This window comes from Cokeromyces recurvatus, assembly GCF_025118155.1.
Source record: "Cokeromyces recurvatus strain NRRL 2243 chromosome Unknown BX663scaffold_1, whole genome shotgun sequence".
Taxonomy (NCBI): domain Eukaryota; kingdom Fungi; phylum Mucoromycota; class Mucoromycetes; order Mucorales; family Mucoraceae; genus Cokeromyces; species Cokeromyces recurvatus.
Window position 1 is genome coordinate 1,506,686 of NW_026251387.1, and position 24,886 is coordinate 1,531,571.

The following is a 24,886-nucleotide window of genomic DNA, read 5'->3' on the forward strand; positions in this document are numbered from 1 at the left end:
CCTTCTTCTTCTTTATGTTACACAGATAGTGATACATAAGAAATAAGTGACGTGAGTTTTATTACATAATACATAGATTATACAGCTATTTTATTTTATTTTTAAATTTTTTTATGCATTTTCAACTTTTTCTCATTTCTTTCATACAAATATGACCTTGAGTTTTGGATATGAAACAGGTAAAATTATATCGACATAAATAAATAAATATATTCTTATGAATATATCATTAGACGTTGATAATCAAGGTGTTCGAATAATTACACCACCTCTTTTAAAAGATAAGATTACACTCTCAAGTGTAGAAAATACAAACCGTTGGGTATTTTATGGAACAAGAACTGAAATAATAGAATGGATTAAAAAACATAGTCATATTCAACTAGAAAATGGCTTATTTCCAGCCATGAAACCATTATCCTTCAATACGCATACAGAACTAGTTATTGATTTATTGTCTTATTCAGATCCTGAACAATCTATGTTTGATTACCTTAAATCCTTTATAAAAACTGATTTCGAAAATGAAAAAGTAAAAATAGAAATAAGGCCAAGGATAGAAAGCAAAGACCAAATGATACCTACCTTATGTAGAATCATTGTTGCGAGTGGGGTCACATTTGGTGATATATTAGTCGAATTAGTTCAAGAATGGTATCAGCCTTCACGTACTTTAATTGAACAAGCAAAAGATATATTAAATAATAATCCCGGTCCAATTCATATCTTGAGCACAGATACTCCAATGCAGATTCAAATAAATGATAATATTAATAAATAGGCAATAAAAATTCACAATGTATAAATGAATACATATTTTTTTTTTTTATTCAAAATTTCTGCTAATAAAAACTTCCTTTCTCTATTTTTTTTTTTTTTTCTTTTAATATTTTTTTTTTCTTGTAAAGAGGAAGGAACAAAAGGAATTTTAACAAAGATTATAAACATCATTCTATTAATCTATCATCTTTAATACCATCATTACGTTCAACTAATCCCTTTTTTTTCAATGTCCATAAATAACTCGACATCCAACACAATTAATTTAACAGATGAACATAACACAAGAAAAGTCTCTGACACTGGTCAACATGGAGAAGTAAGAATCAAATCAGAGCTATCTTGGTCACAACTTGTAAACGCAGAGATTACTGGCAAGTATTATAAATATTAATAAACACGCACATATACACACACACATATATATATATATATATATCTTGTAAATCTTATTCTATATTACATTAGCTGTTACTAGCGCTATGCGTAAAAATGCCCGTTGGTCTGGTATGGGTGTAAGTGGACTTAGAATGGGTGGTTTAGGTAATAGTATGGGCCTGCGAAGTGCACAATCAAATATAAAGGACGCAAATACTAGACAGGTTTGTTATATCAATAAAATAATAAAGAAAACCTTTTCAATAAAAATCATTTTTAAATAGGAGAATCCTTTAATGCAAGAATTTACTAATTTAAGAACATATATGGATACTATAACGGGTAAAAGAAATATGAGTCTATCTTATATTGGTATAGAATTATTATTAAAAAGTATTTTTTTTTTTAAAAAAAAAGATGTTAGTGAAGTGGATGCTGTCAATATATTAAATCCTTTTCTTGAAGTGATTCGTTCTGGAAATACAACAGGCCCTATTGCAGGTACTGCATTAGGAAGTGTTGAGAAGCTTTTAAACTATGGAATTATTAGTAAGTGTCTTGTATACATATATGAACTTGCGTTTTTACGCAAATGTAAATAATGCTTTTATTTACGTCAATTATCAGATATACACAACTCAAGGATTGCCACAGCTATGAATGCCTTAACTTCAGCTGCAACACATTGTAAATTTGAAGCTTCTGATGCTGCTTCTGATGAACTTGTATTATTACGTATGTTACAAGTACTACAAATGGCTATTACAAGTGAATGTGGACAAGTTTTGAGTGACGAAGCTGTATGTGAAATGATGGAAACAGGCCTCAGCATGTGCTGTCAGATGAGATTAAGTGGTAAATTGAATCATTCGTATACAAAATAATGTATAGTTTCTTATTATTATTTTTTGGAAAAAGAAATGTTAAGACGATCAGCTGAACATGTTATGATAAATATGGTGATCGCTATATTTGAGAGGTATAATATCTAGATATACTTTTGAGATTTATTTTTTTTCTTTTTTTTTTAAAAAAAAAAAAAAAAAAAAAAAAAAAAAAAAAAAAAACATCTAACAAGAAACATAACCATTACATTATAGACTAAAAAACTTAGATGATGAATGGCAGTTGATTGAGTCTTCAAACGAGGCTATAGAAGAGCCTACTGATCCTCATATGAGTACCTCAAATTTTTCTTCATCACCTACACCAACACAGCCCACAAATACTGTTACTGAAGTTAAAAATGAAGAAGAAAATATATCAGATACATTAAAAGATTCCAATAATATACCAGAGCAAAAGACAGAAGATACAGAAGTAGAAACATCAACATCTGAAGAGCCATTAATGACCGATTCACCTGAAGCAATTGCTGGTAAAAAAAAAAAAAAAAAAAAAAAAAAAAAAAAAAAAAAAAAAAAAATAGGGAGAGGGGAAAGAACAATGAAAAATAATACTAAAATTCTTTAAATATAGCAGTTGAGCCTTCTAGTTTAAAACCATACGGTTTACCAGCTATACGTGAATTGCTTCGAGTTTTGATCTCTCTTTTAAATCCTCATGAACATAAACACACCGATTCAATGCGTTTAATGGCTCTTAGTATTCTTAATGTTGCATTTGAAGTAGCAGGCAGAAGCATCGGACGTTTTGAGAATTTACGTTCTTTAGTTACTGACGAATTTTGTAAATACGCTTTTCAGTTGGCTAAATCAGATTCTCTACCATTATTATCGTTATCTCTCCGAGTTATTTCAACTGTCTTTGAGACGCTCCAACCTTATTTGAAATTACAGCAAGAGCTTTTTATTTTCTTTTTAATTGAACGATTATCTCCAGCATCCAATGCAAGCAATCGCAATATGTCAGTTGATATAGATGATGAAGGAAACATTAGTTTTATATCATTAAAAAGTGACTTGGAACAGAATAACACAGCAGATGTTAGAAGTTCATCTCCAAATATGTTTTTAACCAAGTCAACTGATTATCCTCGAACAAATAAGGGCTATTCTTCTTCTGAGCAAATGGTAATTTCAAGTGAAGTGCATGAATTATTATTAGAAAGTCTAGTACAATTTGCTCGTAAGCCCACTTTTATGATTGATCTATGGTATAACTATGATTGTGATTTAGCTTGTGGTGATTTATTTGAAGAATTAATTCAATTCTTAAGCAAGGTAGTCTATATAAAATAATGATATAACAAGAGCTGATCCTTTTCTCTCTCCTCCTCCCCTCCCCCCTTTTTTCTTTCTTTCTTTAGAATTCTTTCCCCAATCATCAAAGTTATTCTTTTATGAATTCTCATGCTCTTTGCTTGGATACACTTTTGATGTTTGTTACACAAATTGTAGAACGAATTAACAATCAGGTAAAGAATTTTGAAAATAATAAAAATAATAATAGTAAACAAGTAGCTGATTATATAAATAGGAGAATCAAGATGGTTATGTTGTATGTGTAAGAGCAAAGATGTTGTTTAAAACTTATAATAGCCCATTTAAAATTTTATTCCTATGTTATATAAAAATTAGGAAATCACATCTATACAAGAATTGGCAGAAAGAAAAGAAAGGAAAAGATTAATTTTAAAAGGATCCAGATTGTTTAATGAATCTCCCAAGAAAGGTATCCAGTTCTTAGTTGAAAATAACATAATTACAGCAGATGAAAAAGGAGATATCAATACTAGTCTTTCACATTTCTTAAGATCAACACAACAATTGGATAAAAAAGTATTAGGTGAATATTTAGGAAGACCTGAGAATTTTGATACCTTAAAAGCCTATATGCAACAATTTGATTTTAGAGGGAAACGTATGGACGAAGCGTTACGAATGGTTCTTGAAACATTCCGATTACCAGGAGAATCACAGCAAATTATGCGTGTTACAGAATCATTTGCAGCCACTTATTTTGAAACAGGACCTAAGGAGATTGCTAGTGTAGAAGCTGCAGAAGTGTTGGCGTATTCTGTTATTATGCTAAATACAGATCAACATAGTCCCCAAATCAGGCGTCAATCTCGTATGTCTTTAGAGCAATACATTCGTAATGTTAGCGGCGTTAACAATAAAAAGGATTTTCCTAAGGAATATCTTTGTGCTATCTATGAAGCTATTCAGCAAAATGAAATTTTAATGCCAGAAGAGCATGAAGGATTATTAGGCTTTAATTATGCCTGGAAGCAACTTCAACACAAATCACTTGTTAGTGGTAAATTTGTTCAATGTATGACTTCTACTTTTGACAAGACTATCTTTGAATTATCATGGAAACCTATTGTAGCTGCTATTTCTTATATTTTTAGTACAGCTCAGGATGATGATATATTACAAAAGGCGATCGCAGGTTTTCGCCATTGTGCAAGCTTAGCTGCTCATTTTGAGCTTTATAACATCTTTGATAGTATTGTCATCAATTTAGCTACTATGACTGGTTTATTAGAGAATACAAACGGAAACACTTCAGTTCCTGATCCAATTGTAGATGTTGCAGGACAAAAGTATGTAGTTAGTAAATTAGCTACTCGTTTTGGTCGTAACTATAAGGGTCAATTAGCTGCTGTTGTCATGTTTACTATCGTAACTCGACATGGAGACTCACTTCATAGAGGCTGGATTAAAGTTCTACAAATCATTCGAAATCTTTTCTTAAATTCACTTTTACCTAATTCTATGCTTCAAGTAGAAGATTTCTTATCGGGAACAACAAGTATACCATTAAAACCAAAAAGTCCTAAACCAGTTAAGCAAACAAATCGTCGTGATGGATCTCTCTTGTCAACTCTTTCTTCGTACTTACTTTCGCCTTATTCAAGTGATGAAACTTACTGCCGTGATCCCACTGAGGAAGAAGTAGAACAAACATTATGTGCGGTAGACTGTGTAGCAGTCTGCAAATTAGAAGAATTATTCTCAAATATTCATATCCTTCGAACTGATACATTAATATGTTTATTAAAGGCAATCCAAGCCGTTGGTTATGATACCGAAGTTATGAAAAAAGCTACTGTCACTATCCCTTATGATCCAGCTACAGTATTATTTTTAGAATTCATGATCACTATCACAGTACGAAATGCAGAACGAATTGAAGAGTTATGGTAAGTTTTATTAATAAATATGAATTATTATTTCTATGATATATATAAATATATACATTTGTGTATTTATATTGGTGCTAGGCCCTATGCTACAGAATATATATTTGGTATTCTAGAATTTGCTGATAAGCAAAGTGTGTTGGTTGTTGAACGCACAGTAGTTGGACTATTACGACTTTGTATTTGTAGCGCTTCTAGAAATGTCATGCTGGATGAAATACTAAAATGTTTACGTCTTTTACGTGATTTCCCTCCTAATGTAACACAAGCTGTAGCAGAACAAATGATGGCTGGTATTTTCAATTTATCATCAGCAAATTCTGAAAATAGAAAGTAAGTTTACGTGAATAGTCTTTACAATATTACTTAATCTAACTTTATCTTTTTTTTTCTTTTAAATAGTGATACTGAATTTTTGAATACAATTTTAGAAATCAAACAGAAAGTTGCAAACTCTTTATAATAAGATGAATATTACCGTACATTCATTTAAAAAGAACTACATAATAAACATGAAATGGCATTATTGCTCACTAGTTTGATTTTTTTTTAAGACAAAATATAACCTTTTGGTATTTCAGCAATTTACAAAAAAAAAAAAAAAAAAAAAAAAAAAAAAAAAAAAAAAAAATTATGTTGTTCTATTGATATTTTAACGATTGTTGAAATATTCCACAATCTTTGTTCAGACGGAAGAAGGGGAATATGTATATGTATTTATATATATAAATATTTCTTAAGAAAAAGAAGAGGGGAGGTCATATAGAACCATTGCTAAGCGTTCCTTATGTTTCAATAAGCTATATTATTGAAAAAGCGAATGACGGTAATTTATGTTAAAATAATACCTTGGATTTAATGGAAAGTAAAAGATATAATTGAAGAGAGAGAGAGAGAGAGAGTAAAGGTGTTATAGCAGTGCAATATTAAATCCAGATACAATGATATCAAGCTATAGAGTTGTTCTATTCTATACAAATATTTTAGTTGATACATATCGATCACACTCGAGTGTTAAATATTAAAGCTATAAGATTATATAAATATTTATTTTTGTACTGCTTTATCTGAAAGTGTATAAACTATAAATTTGGGATAGATGAGTAATTTAGTGATTATTTTTTTTTTTTTTTTTTTTTTTGCAGTAGACACTTTCAGGAACATATTCTATAAAGCCTTATTACCGTTTACTTTTTTTTTAAAAAAAATATAATGTGTATTAAACAGTAGTATATATACATATATGTATATATACATATTGATATTTGTTTAATTATTGACTGTTTGTTGCCTTCTATAAATAATGTATTTATTTTCTCAAAAATTTAACTAAAAGAAAAATACATGTGTATAATTAAAAAAAATGATTAGTAAGTAAAGCGGCTATTAAAGTAATGGAAGCAGCATAACCAAATGAAGTATTTAAACTAGAAGATCCACTTGAATCTTTATCAGCCTTAGAAGTAGTTGTAGCATTATCAGTTGTAGAGCTTGCTCCAGTAGTATTAGTGTTAGAATTAGGTTTTGAGACGGCAACACTCTTTAGCTGACAATCAGAAGTTGTACAAAGACATGTGTTTCCAATAGGATCCCACCATGTAGTACTATAATAATAGAGACAAATATTAGTTGAATATTTCTGATAATAATAATAATAAACTTTACTCGCAAGTATCAGAAATAGGGTAACGATAGCCTGAAGTTCCATTTTGTACAGATGAGGCAGGTGTAGGATTATCTAATGTAGGTGCTGAGCCGGGACAATTAAAGCAAGTTTTTGTAGTCGTTTGACCAAAATTGCAGCTGTATATAAAGAAGATTTAGTTATAATTAAAAATGAACGTTACTGTTTGATTTACCTATTGAGAAGGCTGTCATCTATAACACCATTATGATCGTCATCAAGACCATTACAAATTTCTTTAGGGATAACAGGTTGTTTACATTGCATGTAGGGTTGATTGCCTAATTCAGAGGCTTTGACAGGTTTCTTCATATATTCTAATAATTGTTGGTTGGTTACAAACCAAACATCAGGTTTAGAGGAAATTTCTTGAATAAATTCAAGGACACTAGCAAGCGTATCTTTAGGATCAGGAAGCCCAGCATAAGTTGTTAAGTGAGCTAATATACAAATATATAAATAAATAAAAAAAATAAACAAAATGAAACATACGATTAGTGTATTGTTTTATTATTACAAATAATCATACTTTACTCGGATGAACATAAATACCGAAAGGTTGACGGTTGCCATTATAATGGCTATTAAAAGCGTCTTCACTCCCTAAAAAAAAAAAAAAAAAAAAAAAAAAAAAAAAAAAAAAGGATTAATCATGATATTAGCATGAACACAATTTCAAGTTACTCATAATAAACACATACATTTTTTGGTATCAGCGGGAGCACCGGCAAGATATACATCCATAAGTTGAGGAACATTTGTATTACTAAGAACAGAATACATAGGAATCTCCCACAGACCTGGAAGCTTAACTTCACCAGCACCACAAATGCCTGTCCAGCAGTCGTTTGCCATACCATTATCAAGGGTATAAGGCCAATAGGCATCCTCAGTGACAGCACTTGAACTAGAATCATACAAGAAGTTTTGCTGATCTAAAATAGCGAGAGTATCCTTTGTATAATTTAAGAAAGGTGCACGGAAACCTTGGAGTTTACTGTTAGGGATACCACCATATGCATTTAGCATTGATCTACAGCTAGAAATTTCCTGAGCTGAAGGAGAACCGACATGAGAGAATGTATGACTATTTCAGGATACATATTAATATATTATTAGAATATTAAAATCAAGTACATTTCTTTACATACTCTGCTATTTCGTTTCCAGCAGCATACCACTGTTGAACCAATGAAAAGTCTGTATATTCCATAGAGACAAACCTGTAATATGAATTATCAGTTAGTAAATATGGTAATTAATCCAAAAATAGAAAAAATAAAAAGCTTCTTTTTTATTATTACCAGGTACCGTGACCGGGACAACCATTTGGATTACTGTAAATAGGATTAAAGATCGAGTTAAAAAAAAAACAAAGGCAACCAAGTTATAAAAAGGAGAATAATATCACTTACGTAACATTCACCATAGATAATGCTGTTTTGTAGAGGGCTTCTTGAACAGAATCATCAAAGGTAACAGTAACAAACTTAATAAAGCATATGATTAATATTTTACTTAAATCTAATGAACATTTTATTAATATTACCTGAGGTATATCCGAAGGAGAAAGTCCACCAGGAGGTAATTTGGATGCACAGTAACAATTATTCTCGATTTTGCAAGTATTAGGATCACAAGAATAAGTTGAGGTAGCAGGTGTTGAAGGAACAGGCACAGTTGAACCTTCTTGTGCCATAATAACATTGAACAAAAGAGCAATACTTGATATGATTGACAAAGATTTCATTTTTTTTTATCCTTCCTTATAATTATTATAGAAGAAAAAAGAAAGGAAGAAAGAAAGAAAGAAAGAAAGGGAGATCAATTAAATAAAAAGAAAGCATAATTTAAAGTTTATTATAACAGTTTAAAAATAGATGCAACATTATAGACAACGTTGTACACATACCGTGGTTATGTCTCCTCTTTTTTTTTTTTTTTTTTTTTTTTTTTTGTTATATATTATAACAATAACTTTTCTCCTTTCTTTAAGAGGATAGATTGTTAATTAAATGTATAATTTTGATATATTTTTTTGCGTATACATGCATGCAATTACATTATATATTATTCTTTGTAGAATTTACTAAGAAATAGATGATCGCTCTATTATGCAATCGTTACACTTCATTTCAATATTAATAAAAAAAAAAAAAACATGTGTAGGATATTATTTTATTATGTTTGACGTCTTGATATATAATTACTGTCACTCTTTACTTTACGCTTTTCTTTTAATCTTGTCTCAATGTCTTCTAATTCTTTCGTATCTGATTTTAATATGCTAGTAACATGTTTAATTCCTTTTTGTTCATCCTCCAACACCTAAAGTTTTAAAAATAAGTAAAACGTATTCAAATATAAACATATTCTTACCTTTGCGATAATATTAGTGTCTTCTTCATTAACTGTACGCCAGATCTCAGTTTTTCTATCTTGTTCACCACTTTTTTGTGCTTTAATGGCTTGAAGTTGATTCCATAAGGTTACTAACTTTGCATTAAGCTGTTCTGGATTATCTATTTGACTGATCATTTGAGATAGTTTATTCATTGATTGTTCTTCATCTGCAGTTAATGGGAAACCCTTATAACGAAGTACTTGACTATATCGAAGAAGCTAATAATATATATTAGTTTTTTTTTTTTGTTTTCGATAATCCCATTTTCTAATAACTTACTCTTAGTAATCTTTGTGTTAAATATGTATGGCGACGTTTATGCTCTTCTAATTTGACTAATGTTCCAAGTAAATATTGACGCTGTACTGTTGATAATCTTTCTGTTGCTTCTTTCAACTTTTCTTGATGTAATTCAAGTTGTTTGGATTGAATTTCCATACGCTTTAAGATATCATCAAATCCAATAGCTAAAACAGGCACTAAACTAGATATATAAAAATATACATTAAAATAATGTTCCTTTTTTTTTTTTCTTTTAACTCTTTTTCTTACTTTGCAGGATCTGGATTTTTGCGAACAGCTTCATTCCATAATTGTTCATCTTGATTTTGAGGGCGAACATACAGATGTATTTCATTTGCTGGTACTAAATTATAGAAATAGTGCTAATAAATAAGATAGATTAATAATGAATTGTTTTGCATAAAATATTATTTGCATATCTATATTTTACTCTAAATTGACAAAGTGGTGAAGTAGGGTCAAATCGTGCTCTAATCAATGCAAGCTCCTGCCATACTTTTTCTTGAACAGGTGCTGCACCCATTTGCTGTTGACCAAACATATTATTTTGTTGTGTTTGAAGCTTATTACCAAATAAATTGTTTGTAGCTCCAAAGCCTCCAAAAGAGGGTTTGTTAGTGTTGGCCATAGAACCAAATCCTCCAAAACTATTATTAGCATTCGTTGTTGTTGAAGTACCAAAGCCTGATGTATTTGTGGCAGCTGTATTACCAAATCCACTAAAACCAGTGCCTATACTGGCTGCTGGTTGTGAAGTTGCTCCAAATCCCCCAGTTGTTGTTCCAAAACCAGTAGCTGTGGATGTATTCGTTCCAAAAGTTGATGAAGTAGCCGGTGTTGAACCAAATCCTCCAAACCCTAATGATAATATTAAGTTTAGTCTGCTTCATATACTCCCTTTTTTATTTTTTTGTAATATTTTAATACCTGTTGAAGCGGGTGTAGTTGTTGTAGCTGAGCCACCAAACAATGTGCCTGCTGTTGAATTGCTGTTTGTATTTGTACCAAATAGAGTTCCAGCAGAATTATTATTTGCAGTAGAACCAAATAAACCACCTGTTGTTGTTAAATTATTAGTGGCTGAGCCACCAAACAATGTACCAGCAGAAGATTGTGTGTTGGAAGCTGAACCAAATGAAGGGGCTAAAAATACAGACCATAACTAAATAAATATAGCTAAATTTTATTATTCAAGTCATTTATTTACCTGTTGAGCCAAATCCAAAACCTGTTTGATTCGTAGAGTTCATTATTTTATTCTTATTCGTTTAGTTGTAATTACAAATCGTCCTTTTTCTTTATTCCTTTTCTTTTTTTTTTTTTCTTTTTTCTTTTGTATCGATGAAGTGGAGTTAATTAGCAATTAAAAATAATAAGTTTGGAAGAAATAATTTAAATATTTTATACGCGTATTTTCAAAACTTTTTTTTTTCTATTAGTGAAAAGATAAGTCACGTCCTTCTTTATTTTTGACCTTTTAGCAGTAGAAAAATTAGTTTTTTTTTTTTTTTTTTTTTTAAGAAAACATGACAAGTAAAAATAATTCATTCATTCCATTTGCCATCATTTCTGGTATTTTCGCAGCTTTATCGTCTGTCTTTGCAAAGCTCTTTTCAGATGAACGAACAGCCTATTTTCATGCGTACATTTCCAGTGCATTCTACATTCTCCCTGAAAAGGTTTGTGACAAAGACAAATGCGGCCATTATCCATGATTTGATCTAATCTTCTACTACAAGCTATCGTTATTGGTAGTAAGAGGAATATGTTTCATTTTAATATTTGTCTGTAACTCAGTTATGTGGACTACATTTACAAAAGCACTTAATGTAGCACCATCATCTATACAAGTATCTATAGTTAATGGAGCTATTAACTTTAGTACTTCTGTAAGTGCTGAATATAAAACACAAAGAATTCATATTAATGATGTTTATAGGCTATACTAGGACATTTAGTATTTCGTGAGCCGTTAACATTAAAATGGTGGTTAGGGGCTAGTTTTATATTATCTGGAACTGTCTTATTGTCGCAATCCCAAAAAAGACTGGAACAAGACAACCAGAACAAAAAAATAGAATAAAGATTTATTATTTGAGTAGGAGATGAGCATATGCTAATTCTTGATAAAAGGACAATGATAAGAAGGGACAGCTAAAGATTCAATGTGTACTAAGACCGAATAAAAAAGTATAATTATTTATCTTCTTTATTCTTTAATTTCCATGAGATGAAAATACTAACTTTTATAAAGGATAGTGCGACCAATAAAAAATGTGTTTCGATGCATTGAAATAATTTTATGATAATATGCTTTAGACTATTTATATAGATAAGCTTATCAGCCTTTAACTCATAATCATTATAGTTGATTTCCATTATAGCTTTATTTGAGTAATAGCTATAAATTTCGTAAGTCTCTATAAATTATTATGTATGACATTAATTTGAAAAAGGAGAATTATACGTAGTAAATCAGATTTAAAGAAGACCCCTGGTAATTATTTAAGATGAAATACTTGTCAAAAATCTAGTAAATAGATATGAAATCATAAGCATAATTCGGTTTTATGCGATGAAGAAATAGATATGATTGCTAATATCCTTCAGGTAGAATAGTCTTTTTAATAGAACAAAAAAGTCGTTGCTGTTTTCTTTTCATTGCTTTCTTAAAAATCAATTAGAAAAGTTGTTTATTGTGACATGATAAACTTGTCTGCAACTAATTCATAATGTCTATATAAAATGATAATTATTTAAGAAACATTGTCATCGTTTACATATTTGGAGAGAAATCTCTTTGATTTGCAAATATATTAATTCATAAAATACAATACCTAATAAACATGCTCCTTCATATTTGTTCATAGAATCCAATATAAAAATCGTACTACATCCTTAATCTTTCTCGAAGACTTGTTTACAAAATTCTAAAAGATGTAATGTCAAAAACATGTCCTTTTTTTTTAAAAAAAAAAAAAAAAAAAAAAAAAAAAAAAAAAACTTGTATGATTGCCAATTTTCTTATTTTCTTCTATGTTCTTGAATCTCTAAATCGAGTATAGATCTTCAAACAGGTTTGTATAACATTAGATCAAGTCAATTAAAATTAACGGAGATGAAAATCAGTGCATATATGTATCAGGAGATTCTTAAAAAGATGTTTTCTACTTTCCCTAAATCGCAAAAATAACTTCTCAAATATACGAAGAATTTGTTAGATGCATCAACTTAAGGTCTCTCCCTTAAAGCATTATTATGTTTTAGATATAAATAGTAATATGTATTTTGCTTTTATATTTTCATACATAAAACAAGTAATGTCATTTCCTGCTACCACCTTTTTTTTAACTGCCGCCTATATCGTATTTCTGATTTCATCTTCAGAAAGGCATGAATTTCTAACAATCACATATCCTGTAGAAGGTGTTGTATTTAAAGCTGGTGATCAACTCGTATTATCTTGGGATAATTTATTTGATGAAAATATAATTTTAGAAATTGTTTTAATTTATGATGATTCTCTAAATAAGGAGAAGAAGAATATGGGTAACTCTAAACGCGAAAAAGTCGTTGCCAATAACGTCAACGCTAATAAGTTACACTATATGTGGGATATTCCTTTGGATACCATTACTAGCGACACATGTAAGTTTTTTTTTGGTATAATAATAAATCACTAGCTCACTATACTTATTGTATTAGACATTATTGAATTTCGTTCATCACTCACTCAAACTCTTCGTTCAAAGTATTTTACTATTGAAGGTGTCAGTGATATGTGAAAAACTAACAATGGGTATAGTATAATATACTGAGTAATAAAAATATATTTTACAAAAAAAAACAAATAAACAACTTTTATAATTTTATATAAATAACGAGCCGACAACTACGTTGAGATAATTGGAGTAAAGATAAACCACCGGAATGTCACGTGACTTCCCGGGCTAATTGCCGATTATCGATATCATTTATTTAAAAAATTTCTATCAACAAATAAGCTGGCATAGTATAGTGGCAGTACATCACGTTGTGGCCGTGTCGACGCAGGTTCGATTCCTGCTGCCAGCATTTTTACATTCTTTTTTTTCTTCTTTTTTGCTAATAATGATATTTGTGGTGTCATGGTATGACAAGACAGGCCACTTATAAAACTAATTTCGATCATCATCCATTATCTTTTTCCTTTTTATATTCAAATAAAATCAAACTAAATACAAATATTTTACATTAACTATATATGAATTAATTAAAGCTACAATGTCTCGAGATAAAGAGTTTGCATAGTATTGCCTAAAAGATAACAGGTATATATTGTGTCCTTCTTCTGCATGATGATGATAAAATAAAACTATATAGCTTTTTATTATCAATACTACTACTGTCCGATCAGAATTTGGTAATGGATTGCTTAATAAGCAACTAAATCAAATAATAATCATGACTTTTGGTGGGAATAGGAAATAAGTTTATTTTTATTTATTTTGTTTATCGAAAACAATAGTCTATTTATATTAATAAAATGATGATTAGGCATAACCTCTTCTTGCGGAAAATATCATCTTGTCTTGTTGTATCTGGTACCTCATTTTAATAAACCTATAAAGAAAAAAAAAAAAAGATGGGGGTAAAAGAAGTACATTTTCAAGCTTACTCACTAAATTAATTCAAGACATATTTGTTAAATTATGAACTTTTCTTTTTATAAAATCATATTCCAGTTAAAATAATATACTGAAACTGATAGTTTATATTCTAGTAATGTGTATTTTTTTTATGCTTCTTATTGCTACTACTGTAACATGTAGTTAATTCTTCAATAATTTGATTAGTCTTCTGACCTTTTATAATGAATTGAGTTATAGTAGAAATACATGGACTGAGCATATCTATAGTCCTATACATAATATTATGCTACTGAATTAGTATATATTTTATACAGCTTATATTATAATCTTCAATGTCTAGTTGTATTTTTTATACCAAAGGGCATATTTTATTTTCCCAAAAAAGTAATAATAGGTTTTTTTTTTTTTTTTTTTTTTTTTTTTTTTTTTTTTTTTTAAGCTATAATAATGTCCTTTGTGTTTAAATATGTATGCATATATTTGGCTTTAGATTAATACTATCTATTAACAAATTTTTTGAGCTACACCTTTGACAGAGAATTAAGTATAGTATAATTTGTATCATTATGATTTTATTGATATTCTACAAATCGAGTATGCCCAGTTCTCTATATACATTTTAAATAGGATAAACAAAATGTTCAAGTATATATTTATATAAAGTGAATAAATAGAAAGAATTACCTTAGCGTGTTCCTGTGCATCTATTATATATACATTATTAGTACATTGAAATATAAAATGATAAAGTCATTGGGAAACATACCTTTTTCACCTTTTAAGCCTATTTTACATTCTTCACATTTTAATGTAAAGTTTGCTACATCTGTATATTTATGTTTCTATTATAAGAGAAAAAAAAAGAAAAAAAAAAAGAAGGATAGTATTAAATACTAATGCTAGAAAAAGAAAAAATTTGACAATAGTTGAATATTACCTTTCTTAAATCATCTACCAATAGCTTTGCAGCCGTAAGAACAGATTCATCATCAGTAGAGAATCTCGTCTGATCAAATTCTAGAGGACTATCGCTTGCAGGTGCAAGTGCCAATGCGTCATAGTCTAAAGAACATAAAATGTTATATGATAAATATTTTAAAATTATATTAAACACATACGAATGCCACTATAAACTATCAAGACTCTTTCATTATATAGTCCTTCACCTATTATTAAATTATTTCTTATAAATATATGCTTATTTTTTTTCTAAAGGATGAAGCAGCTTTTACCAAATTTATCGATTCGACCTGTTTGAACGTCTATACTATCAATTTCTATACAATAACGACTATTTAAATATTCAAACGGCTTTTATTATTCTTATTCTCTTAATTATTTACCAATTCCAAAATGTGAAGAAAATATAGCCAATTCTATATAAAAAAAAAAAAGATAAATAAATATTCATGTAATACTGCATATTGTTTCAGGGATATATTTACCAATAGCTCCTCCCCACGAATTAGGTTTCAAGATCCATTCCATGTATTTGTCTATTAAATATTCATATATTAACATACAAGGAAAAAAAAAAAAAAAAACTGAAGTTTACCTTTGGGCTGACCAAGTGTAGCATCAGAATACATTACAGGGTCTGCTTTTATACCTTCGACTATAACTATTCAAAACAAAAATAGGCATTACATATACAATGTATTATAAGGTTGATATATAAGGTTACCTTGTCGAAGTTCTTGAGTTATAAAAGTATTATTTCTTATAACATAACTAATAAAAAAACAAAAATTAATTTTTATGAACAAATCAACGAGAAAAGGATTTGTGTGTGCATGTGCGTGTGCGTGTATATGTTTTACCCTATTATTTATGTTTATAAATAAAATAGAATCTATGATTTATAGAAAAAAAAAAAAAAAAAACCAGAGCTTACCTATAGATCGAAATAAGCAAGAGTTATCATCATCCATAACCTAATAAAGCCAAATTTATTTAGACTACAAGTTTTGTTATAACTCTATGACCGAAAAAAAGATAATTTACTCGAAGTGTAAGAAAACCATGTGGTGTTTCAATCAGGCCTTCTTTTATTAAACTTCTTTGTGATGTTGTTATTTGCTGCTGAGGAATAGTAGATTCAATTACTTTGATATTTAGAGTATCACCATCCCTAATACCAGCCTCAACCAATGATACATTATTACTGGTAATAGTTATTGGCTTCGGTGGATATCCCCCTGAGACTAATAAATTACATATAAAAAAAAAGAGGAGCAATTTAAGCTCATAGACTATAATAACAGTAAACCTTTTTTTTTTCTTTACTTTGAACGTCCTGACTTGAAGTAAGATTAAGAAGATTAGAGATTTCCTGTTTTAGATTTAAAACTGTTTGTTCAGCTGAAACATTTGAAAGAGTTGCCATGCCATTAGCATGTCGTATACGTATTCTCATTTCTATTGTTTCTCGAAGTTTTCCTTAAAAAAAAAAATGCAGCAAACAATAATAATGTATTCTTTTTTATTTTACTTCAAAAAGAAAAAAAAAACACGATTTTTAATTGGTTACTAATTTAGAAAACGCAACAGATAGTCGATAGCAACACAAAAGTTCTTTCTTGCTTTGTTATTCAAAATAATGTTGCACTAAAAAGAATTATGTTGACGTGTTTTTATATATATCATATTTGTTGAAATCGATTCTAATAGAATTGGTTGAGACACTCAAATAGCAAATAACAAATATGATTTAAGACCAGCGACAATGTATAGAAGTGATATATATGTATACATATTTAAGAGCAATGTTGTAACTCATAGAAGAGTACACATGATATATATATGTATATATATACTAAAAGAATAGCTATATATGATGCCTTCCTAAAGATTCAAACAAATACAAAAATACGCAAAATAACTATGTCAATTATCAAGACTGCTAGTAGATCAGATGAAAAAAAAAATAGTAATGAAATTCTCAGATAGCAAAATTCTGTCTCATAATTTAGACCAGAAATATCAATACAAGCATTTGTGTGTTGCAGACATCCTCTTTCTATATGTGAAAAAGAAGAAGAAAAAGGAATACGCGGTCATATTTATTAGGGTGTTTGTTTTAGCAGCAGCAACTGCGAGAGGTTTATTAATAAAATGAAGCAATTTTTTGAATAAACAAAATTTTGTCCAATCGATGACGTTCAGTTTTTTTTTAATTTTTTATTTTTTTTGACATGAATTCCGTTATATCTTTATTCCCTTTTTTTTTTTTTTTTTTTTTTTTTTTTTTTTTTTGAGTTTTCGTCAGCTAAAATTACTTTTAACATGGACAATATTGATGATCTTATTCTTTCTTTAACTGGAAAAAAGGCAGAAGAAGATAAAAAACTACAAGAACACGTGTCAAAAAGAACAAAAAAATCAACAAGAACGTAATGCGCAAATATGTATAATAATGTTCATTTCGTCTATCTATTTAACACAGTTTATTTGCTTGTTTGTAGTTTATCTGATTCAGAAGATGAGGGACATGGATATTCTGATGATGATGATGCTGTAAACGATGATGATGAAGACATGGAGGATATTGACGAATATGGTCCCGATTTATATAAAGATGAAGAGGATCGTAAAAGGTAAATGCTTTAAATGTTAATAAATAATGTTTTATTTTATTTTTTCCTAATCTATTTATTTATTTATTTTTTTCTATAAAAGATTACAAGCACTTCCTGAAGTTGAAAGAGAAAGAATTTTGGCTGAGCGTTCAGAAGAAAGACAGAGAAATCTTGAACGTCTTGAGGTCAGAAAACTTCTCAAAGATGGTAGAAGAGAAAATGCTACAAGACGTAAGAATACAAATGTTATATGTGTGTTTATATACATTAAACTGAATATGTATATACATATATATATATATACATGTATATTTGTTCACTTAGGTTCAGCACGTTCTAAAGGTAGTGGAACAGCAAATGCTCTTTCGGAATTAGCTAGACGTAGAGAAGAAAAAAATAAAAGCAGAAGTAAACGTCATCGTAGAGAAACGCCTAGTCCCGAAAGAAAAAGGGTAAGGAGATATGGTGATCAAAGTGACTATGAACACAGTGGTGAAGACTATATTGAATCTGAAGATGAAGCTGAAAAGAAGGTAGTAACTATTTATTTATATCTCGAGAAATACAAAATGCTTAAATTTATATATAGGCCAAAAAAAGAGCACCTTCATATGAAGAACTTCAAACTATTTGTATAACAAGAAACATCCTTGAAAAATGGCTTTTTGCTCCTTTCTTTGAAAATACAGTTATAGGTAAATAGATGATCTTATTCCTTTCTTTTTCTTTTTAAACATAGATAACCAATATTTTATATATCTGTAGGTTGTTTCGTTCGTATATTTATTGGACCTGATCCACAAAAAAAGACACCTGTTTACAGACTTTGTGAAATCATTGACGTTGTTCCTTGGCATAAAGCATACAAAGTGACGGAGAATACATGGAGCAATAAAGCCTTAAAGATCAAACATGGTAAAGCCGAAAAGGATTTCACAATGGATATTATTTCGAATCAACCTATTACTCAACATGAATATTCACGTCTTTTGGCCACCTTGGAAAGTGATCGTATTCGTGCTCCTACCATGGATCAAGTGGAACGAAAAACAGAAGATTTAAAACAAGCAAGAGAATATATATTAAATGATCAAGAAGTAAATGAGATGATTGAAAAGAAACGAGCTGTTAAAGGTGCATCAGTGAATGTGGCTATGGAAAAAGCTCAGTTACTTGCTAGACTTGAGCATGCTAAAGCTTATAATGAGACCGAGAAAGTATTAAAGTTGACAAAGGAATTAAAAGAATTAGAAGAAAGGGCTTCAAGTACAGAAGGAAATAGCCAGCAAGATGTATGGGCTAATATCAATTATAGAAATAGAGAAAGAGATAGAATTGAAGTACATGAAGCAGAACGTCGTATGACAGAAGCTAGAAGGAGAGCTTTACTTGAAAGTACAAGAGCAGCTACTCAAAAACCGAAAGAAAGCGAAGTGTAAAGTATTAAGTTGAACCGTATTATTCTGTACTTGCTAAATTCCTTTATTTGTTTATTTTTTTTTAGTGCTGCTGATTCTTCTTTATTACCAATAGATACATCTTATAAACCAATTACTACCCATATTAGTACTTTAAGTAAGGAATCTTTAAATGTTGGACAAGCGACTTCATCTCAGACACCCTATGAAAAGCTTGTAAGCAAAGTAGGATCAGAAATTCATATTGAATTATTAGCAGAAGATTAAATAACGATTTATAAATATACATATATTCATATTCATATTTATATACATGTATATCTATGTGTATGTGTATGTATATACATATATATAAAATATACATGTGTATCATAATTATTATTGTAAAGTATGAATACATCCATTAATATTGAATATGCCATTTTTGTAAATGCAAGCAAAATTATTAGACAGTAAATAATAATATTTTTATTTTTTTTTTTTTTTTTTTTTTTTTTTTTTTTTTTTTTTAAATTCACTGACAAAAAAATAAATCAAGTTCTTTTTTATTTTTTCATTATTTTTATTTTTTTAAGCAGTCAATAAGAGATTAAGCTTTAATTTAAAAGTATACGTCTTGATTCATATACTTTTACAATTCCCAAGTTTTACATACAATATACCAATAATAATTATAAAATCTATTCATACATTTAGTAAAGAGCCATGGTTTGTATTGCTTTTGTGTGTGTGTGTGTGTGTGTGTTTAATTTATTCAACATTTTAAATGAATAATTTCATTTTGTATAGACTCTTACCACTCAAGACATTAAAATATCATGCCATAATAGTATTATTAAAGGCCCTGGAGCAAAATCGAATGATGGACATCCTTGGAGAAATTGGAAAATTACATTGGTTGCAATGGATGGTGAAGAGGAAGTTAAAGGAAAATTATCAATTATACTAGATCATGTTGAATACATTCTTCATCCAACTTTTAAAGATCCAATAAGAGGTATATAAAAATAATAATAATAATAATAAAAAAACTATTCAAATTGAATCATACAAGTGTATAAATGGATAATCTATATATATACATCTTTATCTTTATATTATCAGCCAAGGAAGAAGAGCCTTATTTATTACAAGAAAAAGGTTGGGGTGAATTTGATATGCGGATTGTTTTATATTTTGCAGATCATATAACAGATCCTCAAGTTTTGTTATTCGATTTAAACTTTGCAATGTCAAATTATTCTGTAATACATACAATCGAGTTTCCAAATGCATCCCCTGAATTAATAAAACTATTGTCAATAAACTCTTCAACAGTAAAAGCAATGTTGGCGGCACAAGCATCAGCTAAAGCTTCATCAACAGCATTAGCAGCAGAAACAGCAATCACAGCATCACCATCACCACGAAAAGGAAGTAAACGCCCTCGACTCTCTTCTCCTACACCATCGAATAATAGTGGTAAAATTAAAGATGAAGGATCAAATAAACAATCCTTAAAGCATAATCGTAACGATGTCAATCATCAAGAAACAAAATCCAATAGAAAATTAAAACCAGAAAAGACTTTTAAAAGGAAAACTGAAAGACCATCATCAAGAAGATCGTCGATATCATCAACATCATCACAAAAGCCATCATTAACAGAAATACGATCACCTGCATTCTCACCTCATCTATCGAGTCCATCATATACTGTCAAGACTCCACCATCACATCATTCACCGTTATCACCTCATATAGATTTAAATTATATCCCTCCAACACAAAATGAAGAAGCTAACATAACTACACCACTTTCTCCTCGTATCTTTAGCGATGAAGAAGGCGAATTAGTGGAAACTAATTCATCTTCTATACACGAAATGGATGAACAAGTCGAATATGTGAATAACTTGGAAGACGTATACAATCTTCGTCCTATTCATTATGCGGATATTGGCGATGATCTTCGAGAAGAATGGGATATACCTAATGTAAATATATAAATATAAATACATGTGTATGTACCTTTTATTAATGAGCGTTAATGTGTATATATTTGTTTATTCTATATTAAGATTAATATAGCAGAATTCGCAAGAAGAATGTTTATGTTGAATCCTGAACAGCTTCAAGAATTTCAAAAAATCATTTTAAGGGATTTATCTGATACTATGACTATTTTTCCAGAAGAAGGTAAAGAAGGAGAACATTTTACATGATATATAGAAATATATGTATATATAATAATGATAGATAGTAAATCATCTTTTCTCTCTCTCTCTCTTAATATAGACGGTAGTATTGGGATAGATTTATATTCTCTTGGAAAGCCATTATTAGAAAAATTATGGGAGTTTTTAGACGATGTAGTATCTGATGATAATGAGTCATTTACGTCACAAGATTTTCATACTAGTGATTTAGAATTTGGAAGTGATGTTGATTTAAATGAATACGATAGTGAAGAACTTCAAGAAGATGAGACTATTTCTCCTTTAGAAGAATACAATGACGATCATTATGAACCATATGAAAACAATAACGATGAAGGATATTATGAAGTAAATGAGGAACATCAACAAGAGATTAGTAATAATGATGAATGAAAGATATTTTTATTAGTAAAGAAGTATAATACAAGTAGTGAAAAATTAAGCAGAAATGAAACAAAGAAAATAAACATGTAATTCAATAAATAATAATATATGATACAAACCGATAATCATCATCATAAGGACCTATCACTCATATCGCCTTTTTATAATAGCTGTTTGATTTTGTTGATATTAAAAGGGGCGATTGTAGTGTATCTTCTTTTAAATGATGATGATTGTCTTGAGATGATGACATGATAATAGTTCTAAATTGATCTTGATCTTGATCATGTATTGTGACTGACCTATATTCATCATTATGATATTGATAATTTGTGTCCGAGAAAACAGGCGATAATGGCTGTGCTACTTCATATGAACTAGAGGACGATAAAGAAGAAGAAGATGTATCGCTACTTAAAGATAAAGATCGAATATGCGTCGATACACGTGAATTCTTTCTTTGTTGTTGTTGTTGTTGTTTAGCTAATGCTGCTTCTAAATCACGAATACGTGAATTTGCTTCTATTAATAATTGTTCAAGTCCACAATGACAATGAACTTTGTCTCTCTCTACAATCATTCAATAAGCCACATTGTTAGTATTATAGCAATAGAACCTATCATTATCCTTTTTTTTTTTTTTTTTTTTTTTTTTTTTTTTTTTTTTTTTTACCCTTTAATTCTACAGTCTCATTCTCTTTTTTTGATAGTTGATTATGTGTGTCATCAATAGGTACAACTTGTTCGTGTAAGCCAGAAGAGCTTGTTAAAGCTAGTATTTTCATATTTAACATTCGATTGTCTTTCTGAACTTCAGCAAGCGCCGAGACCAAGTCTTCAATTTGTTGATGTAGCATTACTATTTCAGAATTAATATGACTTGAATTTGACTGAGAGTTTGATAAAGGCTTTTGTGAATTTTCTCTAGTAGATGCTGGAGGAGGAGACGAAGAAGAAGAGGAAGAAGAAGAGGAAGAAGAAGAGAGGATCGAATTCCTATCTTTTATTGGCTTTTGTTGTAAAATATCATTATCATCATCATCATCAGATAAATCCCTTTTGAATGTCATTGATTTTTGTAAAGTACTGAACCAGCCAGATTTTTTATTATTACTTGTTACTTTTCTCTTGTTGTTATTTACAGTAGATGTTGGTATATTTGATATCCTAGTCTCTTCCTTCTTTGCGTAATATTCTTTTTCAATTTCACATAGTTTTGCTTTTGTAATAAACTCATTCAATGCCATAGAGTCATCAATTATCTTATCATAATCTTGATGGTAAGGTTCAATTAACTTTGTAGAAAGATAATGACTTATATCTTCGAATTCCGTTAGCTCCATTATGTCGTTTGATGACTTCTTTAATAAAGTAAAAGCTAATCGAAAAACTGTTTCAGTAGGACCCTCGGCAAACATGATATCGTATATTCGATAAATAAGCGGAAGAGGGAAAATGTAGGCAAAGATAGTTAGAAACCATTGAGAAACATACATTTGTGAATGAATTTCATGTAGAGTATTCAAGAAATAATGTAGTTTTGGAAGATACTCTAGTAATAAAACATCAAATTGAAATAGACGTAAATGAAGTCCTTCCATATCTTGAGTATAGAGAGTTCTCATTCCATAAGTTTCCATTAGTCTAAAATCAGAATAAAAATTATTTAGAAATGATGTATAAAAAATTAAAAAAAAAAACTAACCTAATAAATACACAAAAGGCTTGCTTCTCAGACATCTATATACATAAAAAAAAACAAATACATATACATATATACATGCGTTAAAGCTGAAATAAAAAAAAACCTCCCCATTTATATAATATATCATACTTGCATTAAGTAATAAAGGTCCTACTAAGAATGCTAAACCCTGACAATAACCCACTTCAGTATCATAAAGACTATAAGCACGTAAAACACGTTCTAAAGCCTTTTGTCCACTTTCTTGACTAAACATATCTGTGTTTGGAAAGGTTCGACATACGTCTCGCTTAATAAGTGATTCATAGGGAGTAGGTTCATTTTTTAATTGTTCATAAAGTGTATCAAGATGTAAGGAAGTAGACCCAGATAAAATTTGCCAAACTTGACCCCGCATTCGAGATGGCTGAATACCTGCCCTGAGTTTTGAAACTAATACTTGCTGAAATTGAATCGTCGAGGACATTAAATTATCATTGTTCACCAAAGCAGACCAAAATTGCTCGTTATCATTAATCATTTTCATTTTTTTTAGATGATGATTATCCGACTAAAACAATGTAAAATTTAATTCGCATTCAAGACATATAAAAATGAATATATTTACTTACACTTGCAGAAGAAGTAGTACGTTTCATTAATAAATAATCATCTTGAAAACATTGCTGATATTTTGAAGATTTATCAAAATGATAACGTTTAGCAACAAGATTAGATTTCAATGCCTTTGATCTTTCTGGTGCTATATAAATGTCTTTGCTGTATCTAATATCTATTTTCGAGCACATAGAAAATTGATAAGAAAAAAAAATTAAGGGCTTCTTTGAAAAAAAAAAAAAAAGGAAAAAAATTAAGAAACACAAAAGATGTGTTCTTTATATATAACAAAAAAAAAGAGAAAAAAAATTCCTCCCTTCTAAAACAACCTCTCATCATAAAAAATGAATACTCTTTTCTATCATCTACCATTTTTTAACGTATAAAAAGTCTTTTTTTGACCTCATTTTACCTGAGCTAGTATGAAAAAATAAAGCATGAAGTGACAAAAAAATAATTAAAACTCAGATAAGGCTTGTCTTTTTTTTTTTTCTCCCTCTCTCTCTCTTTTATTCATTCAAAAGCAGTAAACTAAGAATGAATCATTAAATGATAATAATCAGTTGTTGTGGATATCATCTTTTACTTTGTAACAATAGTCCATGTCATTTTTCATTTTTTTTTATTTTTTTTCTTTAAAAATTGGAGTTTAAATATATAGTCTTTTCTTGATTTCATAAGCAAAGTCACTCGTTATCATATATTAAAAGGAAAA

At 29.3% G+C, this 24,886-nt stretch overlaps 10 protein-coding genes and 1 non-coding gene across 11 annotated transcripts; 7 read left to right on the forward strand and 4 right to left on the reverse strand.

The window, feature by feature from the left end:
* Positions 1 to 138: 138 nt before the first annotated feature.
* BX663DRAFT_492783 (uncharacterized protein) lies at positions 139 to 865 on the forward strand. Its single transcript, XM_051525263.1, has one exon. It carries the CDS (start codon positions 218 to 220, stop codon positions 779 to 781), a length of 564 nt encoding a protein of 187 aa, XP_051388025.1. The 5' UTR covers positions 139 to 217; the 3' UTR covers positions 782 to 865.
* Positions 864 to 5,805, forward strand: BX663DRAFT_492785 (uncharacterized protein). Its single transcript, XM_051525264.1, has 13 exons — positions 864 to 1,154; positions 1,249 to 1,382; positions 1,443 to 1,500; positions 1,576 to 1,707; positions 1,786 to 2,013; positions 2,077 to 2,137; positions 2,259 to 2,536; positions 2,638 to 3,341; positions 3,428 to 3,535; positions 3,598 to 3,618; positions 3,699 to 5,269; positions 5,351 to 5,602; positions 5,672 to 5,805. The coding sequence occupies exons 1-13, from the start codon at positions 1,010 to 1,012 to the stop codon at positions 5,730 to 5,732; spliced, it is 3,753 nt and encodes a 1,250-aa protein (XP_051388026.1). The 5' UTR covers positions 864 to 1,009; the 3' UTR covers positions 5,733 to 5,805.
* A 694-nt stretch (positions 5,806 to 6,499) lies between these two features.
* BX663DRAFT_492789 (uncharacterized protein) lies at positions 6,500 to 8,756 on the reverse strand. Its single transcript, XM_051525265.1, has 9 exons — positions 8,503 to 8,756; positions 8,369 to 8,442; positions 8,258 to 8,290; positions 8,105 to 8,176; positions 7,655 to 8,040; positions 7,488 to 7,556; positions 7,129 to 7,393; positions 6,935 to 7,072; positions 6,500 to 6,873 (listed from the first exon to the last, which is right to left on the reverse strand). The coding sequence occupies exons 1-9, from the start codon at positions 8,701 to 8,703 to the stop codon at positions 6,624 to 6,626; spliced, it is 1,488 nt and encodes a 495-aa protein (XP_051388027.1). The 5' UTR covers positions 8,704 to 8,756; the 3' UTR covers positions 6,500 to 6,623.
* A 358-nt stretch (positions 8,757 to 9,114) lies between these two features.
* On the reverse strand, positions 9,115 to 11,031 carry BX663DRAFT_492800 (nucleoporin complex subunit 54-domain-containing protein). Its single transcript, XM_051525266.1, has 7 exons — positions 10,868 to 11,031; positions 10,588 to 10,803; positions 10,091 to 10,518; positions 9,910 to 10,022; positions 9,637 to 9,841; positions 9,333 to 9,575; positions 9,115 to 9,281 (listed from the first exon to the last, which is right to left on the reverse strand). The coding sequence occupies exons 1-7, from the start codon at positions 10,908 to 10,910 to the stop codon at positions 9,135 to 9,137; spliced, it is 1,395 nt and encodes a 464-aa protein (XP_051388028.1). The 5' UTR covers positions 10,911 to 11,031; the 3' UTR covers positions 9,115 to 9,134.
* Positions 11,032 to 11,168: 137 nt separating this feature from the next.
* On the forward strand, positions 11,169 to 11,851 carry BX663DRAFT_492802 (uncharacterized protein). The gene is made up of 3 exons (XM_051525267.1): positions 11,169 to 11,339; positions 11,400 to 11,549; positions 11,600 to 11,851. Exons 1-3 carry the CDS (start codon positions 11,187 to 11,189, stop codon positions 11,741 to 11,743), a joined length of 447 nt encoding a protein of 148 aa, XP_051388029.1. The 5' UTR covers positions 11,169 to 11,186; the 3' UTR covers positions 11,744 to 11,851.
* Positions 11,852 to 12,678: 827 nt separating this feature from the next.
* On the forward strand, positions 12,679 to 13,460 carry BX663DRAFT_492806 (uncharacterized protein). The gene is made up of 3 exons (XM_051525268.1): positions 12,679 to 12,904; positions 12,969 to 13,296; positions 13,354 to 13,460. Exons 2-3 carry the CDS (start codon positions 12,981 to 12,983, stop codon positions 13,443 to 13,445), a joined length of 408 nt encoding a protein of 135 aa, XP_051388030.1. The 5' UTR covers positions 12,679 to 12,904; positions 12,969 to 12,980; the 3' UTR covers positions 13,446 to 13,460.
* Positions 13,461 to 13,663: 203 nt separating this feature from the next.
* Positions 13,664 to 13,734, forward strand: BX663DRAFT_t4. Its single transcript has one exon. It is a non-coding gene; the product is annotated as a tRNA-His (tRNA).
* A 1,264-nt stretch (positions 13,735 to 14,998) lies between these two features.
* BX663DRAFT_424550 (uncharacterized protein) lies at positions 14,999 to 16,707 on the reverse strand (the record flags this gene model as incomplete). The annotated part of the gene is made up of 9 exons (XM_051522440.1): positions 14,999 to 15,133; positions 15,229 to 15,353; positions 15,524 to 15,568; positions 15,737 to 15,787; positions 15,847 to 15,912; positions 15,976 to 16,022; positions 16,176 to 16,225; positions 16,296 to 16,495; positions 16,578 to 16,707. The coding sequence occupies 9 exons, from the start codon at positions 16,705 to 16,707 to the stop codon at positions 14,999 to 15,001; spliced, it is 849 nt and encodes a 282-aa protein (XP_051388031.1).
* Positions 16,708 to 17,537: 830 nt separating this feature from the next.
* Positions 17,538 to 19,740, forward strand: BX663DRAFT_492812 (uncharacterized protein). Its single transcript, XM_051525269.1, has 7 exons — positions 17,538 to 17,683; positions 17,756 to 17,887; positions 17,970 to 18,100; positions 18,194 to 18,402; positions 18,459 to 18,564; positions 18,635 to 19,304; positions 19,374 to 19,740. The coding sequence occupies exons 1-7, from the start codon at positions 17,577 to 17,579 to the stop codon at positions 19,552 to 19,554; spliced, it is 1,536 nt and encodes a 511-aa protein (XP_051388032.1). The 5' UTR covers positions 17,538 to 17,576; the 3' UTR covers positions 19,555 to 19,740.
* A 74-nt stretch (positions 19,741 to 19,814) lies between these two features.
* On the forward strand, positions 19,815 to 21,949 carry BX663DRAFT_18616 (yeats family-domain-containing protein). The gene is made up of 5 exons (XM_051521699.1): positions 19,815 to 19,995; positions 20,077 to 20,284; positions 20,392 to 21,263; positions 21,348 to 21,465; positions 21,565 to 21,949. Exons 1-5 carry the CDS (start codon positions 19,993 to 19,995, stop codon positions 21,876 to 21,878), a joined length of 1,515 nt encoding a protein of 504 aa, XP_051388033.1. The 5' UTR covers positions 19,815 to 19,992; the 3' UTR covers positions 21,879 to 21,949.
* Positions 21,950 to 22,017: 68 nt separating this feature from the next.
* BX663DRAFT_482284 (rab-GTPase-TBC domain-containing protein) lies at positions 22,018 to 24,780 on the reverse strand (the record flags this gene model as incomplete). Its single annotated transcript, XM_051524415.1, has 8 exons — positions 22,018 to 22,439; positions 22,543 to 23,513; positions 23,575 to 23,609; positions 23,650 to 23,660; positions 23,704 to 24,124; positions 24,186 to 24,346; positions 24,584 to 24,588; positions 24,758 to 24,780. The coding sequence occupies 8 exons, from the start codon at positions 24,778 to 24,780 to the stop codon at positions 22,018 to 22,020; spliced, it is 2,049 nt and encodes a 682-aa protein (XP_051388034.1).
* Between the last annotated feature and the right edge of the window lie 106 nt (positions 24,781 to 24,886).